The sequence below is a fragment of the Ovis canadensis genome, chromosome 1, assembly GCF_042477335.2.
Source record: "Ovis canadensis isolate MfBH-ARS-UI-01 breed Bighorn chromosome 1, ARS-UI_OviCan_v2, whole genome shotgun sequence".
NCBI lineage: Eukaryota > Metazoa > Chordata > Mammalia > Artiodactyla > Bovidae > Ovis > Ovis canadensis.
The window spans coordinates 165,904,837-165,911,524 of record NC_091245.1 but is presented as its reverse complement, the minus strand read 5'-3'; the positions used below and the strand labels follow the sequence as shown (position 1 = coordinate 165,911,524).

General features: G+C 39.0%; 1 protein-coding gene across 1 annotated transcript; it reads right to left on the bottom strand.

Annotated features, from left to right (window-relative positions):
* Nucleotides 1-3,229: 3,229 nt before the first annotated feature.
* Nucleotides 3,230-4,159, bottom strand: LOC138430678 (olfactory receptor 5H2-like). The gene has a single exon (XM_069572675.1). It carries the CDS (start codon nucleotides 4,157-4,159, stop codon nucleotides 3,230-3,232), a length of 930 nt encoding a protein of 309 aa, XP_069428776.1.
* Nucleotides 4,160-6,688: the final 2,529 nt, after the last annotated feature.

Genomic DNA, 6,688 nt, shown 5'->3' with positions numbered 1-6,688 from the left:
TGGAAAGAGAAGCGAAAAGCAAAGGAGAAAAGGAAAGATATAAGCATCTGAATGCAGAGTTCCAAAGAATAGCAAGAAGAGATAAGAAAGCCTTCCTCAGCAATCAATGCAAAGAAATAGAAGAAAACAACAGAATGGGAAAGAGTAGAAATCTCTTCAAGAAAATTAGAGATACCAAGGGAACATTTCATGCACAATGGGCTCAATAAAGGACAGAAATTATATGGACCTAACAGAAGCAGAAGATATTAAGAAGAGTTGGCAAGAATACACAGAAGATTTGTACAAAAAAGAGCTTCATGACCCAGAAAATCACGATGGTGTGATCACTCACCTAGAGCCAGATATCCTGGAATGTGAAGTCAAGTGGGCCTTTAGAAAGCATCACTATGAACAAAGCTGGTGGAGGTGAAGTAATTCCAGTTGAGCTATTTCAAATCCTGAAAGACGATGCTGTGAAAGTGCTGCACTCTATATGCCAGCATATTTGGAAAACTCAGCAGTGGCCACAGGACTGGAAAAGGTCAGTTTTCATTCCAGTTCCAAAGAAAGGCAATGCCAAAGAATGCTCAAACTACCACACAATTGCACTCATCTCACATGCTAGTAAAGTAATGCTCAAAATTCTCCAAGCCAGGCTTCAGCAATATGTGAACTGTGAACTTCCTGATGTTCAAGCTGGTTTCAGAAAAGGCAGAGGAAACAGAGATAATTTGCCAACATACGCTGGATCATCAAAAAAGCAGGAGAGTTCCAGAAAAATATATATTTCTGCTTTATTGACTATGCCAAAGCCTTTGACTGTGTGGATCACAGAGTACTGGAAAATTCTGAAAGAGATAGGAATACCAGACCACCTGACCTGCCTCTTGAGAAACCTATATGCAGGTCAGGAAGCAACAGTTAGGACTGGACATGGAACAACAGACTGGTTCCAAATAGGAAAAGGAGTACGTCAAGGCTGTATATTGTCACCCTGATTATTTAACTTACATGCAGAGTAAATCATGAGAAATGCTGGGCTGGAAGAAGCACAAGCTGGAATCCAGATTGCCGGGAGAAATATCAATAACCTCAGATATGCAGATGACACCACCCTTATGGCAGAAAGTGAAGAAGAACTAAAAAGCCTCTTGATGAAAATGAAAGAGGAGAGTGAAAAAGTTGGCTTAAAGCTCAACGTTCAGAAAACAAAGATCATGGCATCCAGTCCCATCACTCCATGGGAAATAGTAGGGGAAACAGTGGAAACAGTGTCAAACTTTATTTTTTTGGACTCCAAAGTCAGTGCAGATGGTGACCGCAGCCATGAAATTAAAAGACGCGTACTCCTTGGAAGAAAAGTTATGACCAACCTAGATAGCATAATAAAATGCAGAGATATTACTTTGCCAACAAAGGTTTATCTAGTGAAAGCTATGGTTTTTCCAGTGGTCATGTATGGATGTGAGAGCTGGACTGTGAAGGAAGCTGAGTGCCAAAGAATTGATGCTTTTGAACTGTGGTGTTGGAGAAAACTCTTGAGAGTCCCTTGGACTGCAAGGAGATCCAACCAGTCCATCCTAAAGGAGATCTGTCCTGGGTGTTCCCTGGAAGGACTGATGCTGAAGCTGAAAGTCCAGTACTTTGGTGACCTCTTGCAAAGAGTTGATTAAATTGGAAAAGACCCTGATCCTCGGAAGGACTGGGGGCAGAAGGAGAAGGAGACGACAGGATGAGATGGCTGGATGGCATCACCGACTAGTTGGACATGAGTTTGGGTGAACTCCAGGAGTTGGTGATGGACAAGGAGGCCTTATGTGTGTGATTCATGGGGTCGAAAAGAGTCAGACACAACTGAACTACTGAATTGAACTGTATATGCATCTGAAGCCATCATGTGAACAACACGTTCTAGATTTCTCTTTTTTATGTTTCAATGCTACCTTCTCAAATCATCTCACCCTTGCCTTTTCCCACAGAGTCCAAAAGACTGTTCTTTGCATCTGTGTCTTTTGCTGTCTCGTATATAGGGTCATCGTTACCATCTTGCTGCTGCTGCAGCTAAGTTGCTTCAGTCTTGTCTGAGTCTGTACAACCCCATAGACGGCAGCTCACAAGGCTCCTCTGTCCCTGGGATTCCCCAGGCAAGAACCCTGGAATGGGTGCCATTTGCTTCTCCAATGCATGAAGGTGAAAAGTGAAAGTGACGTCTCTCAGTCATGTCCAACTCTCGCGACCCCATGGACTGTAGCCTACCAGGCTCCTCTGTCCATGGGATTTTCCAAGTAAGAGTACTGGAGTGGGCTGCCATTTCCTGCTCCAACCATCTTTCTAAATTCAATATATATGCATTAGTATAGTGTATTGGTGTTTTTCTTTCTGAATTACTTCACTCTGTATAATAGATTCCAGTTTCATCCATCTCATTAGAACTGATTCAAATGCATTCTTTTTAATGGCAGAGTAATATTCCATTGTGCATATATACCACAGATTTCTTATCCGTTCATCCGCTGATGGACATTTAGGTTGCTTCCATGTCCTGGCTATTATAAACAGTGCTGTGATGAATATTGGGGAACACGTGTCTCTTTCAATTCTGCTTTCCTTGGTGTGTTTGCCCAGAAGTGGGATTGCTGTGTCTTATGGCAGTTCTATTTCCAGTTTTTTACAGAATCTCCACACTGTTGCTTTCCCAATTTCTGTTTCTCTCTGCTATATGAGTATTGAATCCCCACAAGAAGTGAAATGCATCATGTCCCAAATAGAGTGGATGGAAGACCTTTGGATGGCAGCAGAATTCCTGGGATTTGCCGCTGTTCAAACACAAACCTGCCTCCACTATGGAGTTAAATGAGACATGAGTCTACAGGCTGCACAGCTGTATTCCTATCTAAATCAACATAATGCTGTTCAGAGGACCTATACTACTTCAATGCCTAATGACTTTATAAAGCTATATTGAAGAACATTTAAGGATTAAAGTGTTTTAATTTGTATTCTGCTTCAATTGTTGTAGCATGACATAAATACTTGTTTAAAGTTCTTTATACTTTTGAACAACATATACAAATATTTTAAGGAGTATATTAGTGCTAACACTTTAAGTCCTAACACCTTAAAAAAACAAAGGCAGTTATAAACACAAGAAGCTTGGAATACTAACCAAAACGAGACACGTCTAATCTTTACAACCATGTGATGATTTTAATTTAAAAAAAAAAGACTACAGATAACATTATGAAATCTAAACATTTCTCTTTAACACTTTTGTCAGTGAGTCTATGACTTTCTTATTTCTCAGGTAATAGATGATTGGATTTAACAAAGGGATTACAACAGTGTAAAATAGAGAGTCCATCATATCTTGAGCATCTGTTTGTGCAGAACCAGGGTGCACATACCTGAAGAGAAGAGGCCCATAATATAAAGAGACAGATAGGAGGTGGGCTCCACAGGTGGATAAGGCCTTCCTTATGCCTTGTATGGATTTGTTTTTTAAGATTGTAAAGAGAACAAGTATATAAGAGACAAGAACAGTAAGAATGGTGAACACTTGTATTGACCCTGAGAAAATAAATACCATCAGAACATTGATTGAAGGGTCAGTACAAGAAATCTTAAATAGTGGCATGATGTCACAATAAAAGTGGTGTATTATGTTAGACTTACAGAAGGTTAGTCTGAATAAAAAACCTATATGAATTATGGAATGAATAAGGCCACCTACAAATGATAAGACTGATAATCGGATGCATAATCTCTTGGTCATAATCACTGAATAAAGTAATGGTTTGCATATGGCCACATACCGATCAAATGCCATTGTTGCCAAGAGAAAACATTCTGTGGTTGCGCTGAATGCAAAGGAAAACAACTGTGTTATGCATTCAGAGAGAGAGATCATCTTCCTCTTGGCCAGGATGTTGACGAGCATCTTGGGAGTCACAGTGGATGAGATCCAAGCATCCACAAAGGCTAGACTCCCAAGGAATAAGTACATGGGGATGTGAAGGTGAGGGTCATTGTAGATGAGAGCAATTAGTCCAAGATTTCCTACAGTGGTGATGAGGTATATTATCAGGAACATCAGGAACAGGTGAATATGCCAATCTGGTTGATATGTAAGTCCTGTGAGAACAAATTCTGTCAGTGATGTTGCATTTATAGTATCCATGCTGTTACTGGATAGCCCCTAAAATGAAATGCAGTAAATGTAAAAGGAACATTCATTAAGATTATATAGAAAGAATATTAGAATATGTAGTTGAAATAAAACCATGCACTTGTCAGAATGCCCTTAATTTTATTCACTACTATCATGACAATGAAAAATAATCTGAGGAATTGGCATAATAGAAAATGTTAAGTATTTCAGTTCAAAAAATGTGCAGGAATTAAAAGACTCAGAAGAAGGACAGACATTTTATAATGAGCTAAACTTGTGAGAATACTTGTGTGTGTTAGAAACATTCTGCATCTGGGACTTGGATGAGGGTTTAGGGGAAAGAAGTTTGCATTATAGTGATTTTAATGCCATTTGAAGGATCTTGAACTTTATTTCTTGGGCAGTAGGTATGCACTAAAAGTTTTAGGACTAGGAAATTCATGGCAAGATATTTTTTAAATTAAATGTTTGGTAATGTAAAAAAAAAATACAGAGAAGGGAAAGCAGAATTAGGAACAATAATTAGAAAGCTGATACTCCTGTCTGGTGTTTTCCAACCAGAATACACATCAGAATCATCTGGGGGAAATTTTTGTACAAAATATAGATTATGAGGTATTATTGTAGATACTGATTCAGTGAGAATAAGAATGAAGTCTAATAATCTGTATTTCCAAAATACTCTCTAGTTGATTCAAATGCATGTGAAATTATTAGTCAGTGTGTAACATGTTATTAGGACTGATGAAAAAGGCAAAGAGTAGGTCAAGATGAATCAGAATATAGAGTCACTAGGACTCAGTGACATGTTAGGTTTGGAAGGAGTGGCCAGTGAAGGAGAGAGAGGACACTTGGTGATGGGCAGATGGTCACCAAAATTGAATTTGAGAACTCAGATGCTTTGGCCACTTGTTATAGAGAGCATCCCCTGATTATCCACGTGGGATAGCTTAGTAGTATGAGTTTGTTAGAGCATAATATAACCAATGACTTGAAAGTATTTGGGTAGCTGAAGGCATACTTATGGATAACCTAACCATTAGAAAGTATGTATAAGGTAAAAAGAAGGAGGGTGTGGCATGAAACTTGAGGAAATTTTGTTCTTTGAAGTGAATACATATCATTCTTACTCTAGAAATCAAAAGAACCAGGAACTTTTTCCCATTCCTTTCGCTCCTTGAGTAAGAGGACTTGATGTAGGTTTGACCAGTCAAATGCACCAACACTGAATTTGTAACATGGAGAAAAGAAAGGGACAGGAAGAAAAGAGAATTTTGGTTGCCAAGGCAGCCATATCAAGACCCTGGGAAATGCTTCCTGAATCTACCCCAACATTATCTGTGTGAGCTGTGGCATACATAGCTCCTATTGAGCAAGTGTAGGGATTCGATTTTGGCTGTTGTCTCACTGTGTTGCTTTCTTCTATTCCTGCCCATTTTTAGCTGATTCTTCCAATCTCCCTGGACTTTCTACATATTAGTCAACTTCCATTCAACTAACTAACTTTCTGTTGCAAACAAGTGCCCTGTGCATGTGTGCTAAGTCATTTCAGTCTTGTCTGACTCTTTGCAACCCTATGGACTGTGGCCCACCAGGCTCCCCTGTCCATGGGATTCTCCAGGCAAGAATCCCGGAGTGGGTTGCCATGCCCTCTTTCAGGGGATCTTCCCTACCCAGGGATTGAACCCACATCTCTTATGTTTCCTGCATTGGCAGGTGGGTTCTTTACCACTAGTGCCCCTGGGAAGCTCAACAAGTGCCCTGGCTCTAACCAAGAGAGATAGGGGAGAGACCAGAAAAATATTCTAGATAGAGTGATCAGAGAAGCAGAAGAGGAGCTGGAGAATTGAATAATGTGGACAGAAAAAGAGAAAAGACCCTCAAAGACATAAAGACATGTTGTACCAATTGGAAAAAATGAATGCTCTGGTAAACAAGGAGTGAATAAAGATCACTGAAAAATGAAATGAGAGGTTTTTAGTGTTTTTACTGAGAGTGGTTTCCATTTTGTTATAGTGTCAAGAGAAAACAAACAGGAGGAGTGGAAAGGAGAAATTTGGGTAGATGGAAAAAAAAAGGAGAGTGAGGAATAGATAAAATATAGCAGAGATGTGGAAAGATAAATTTAGGAAAGACAAGCCAGTAAAGACAGAGGTAGTATCACATAAACACTGAAAAGGAAATAAGGGGAATGTTTGCAGGTAAATATTTGTCTTAACTGACTTTCATTCCCAGTTTATCTTCCTAGGGAATTTGTGTGACAGAGAATTTTAATTTAAATTTTACCCTAGAAACTTTGGTTGTCTATAAATATACTAGTATTGCTGGATAGTTCTTTCAATATTTAGAAGTTGATTTATATTTATTATTACAGTAATTAGAACTTCTCTAAAAACCTGCTGGGTTTTACTTGAGAGCACTTTCTTCTATTAGCAAAAAATTGAGCCAAAGGCTGGAGCCCAATTCAGGTCATATAAATAACCAGTGCCAGTAATTCCAGTTGTTAGGTATTTTTTTATTTGAAAGAGGCTCTTTTCC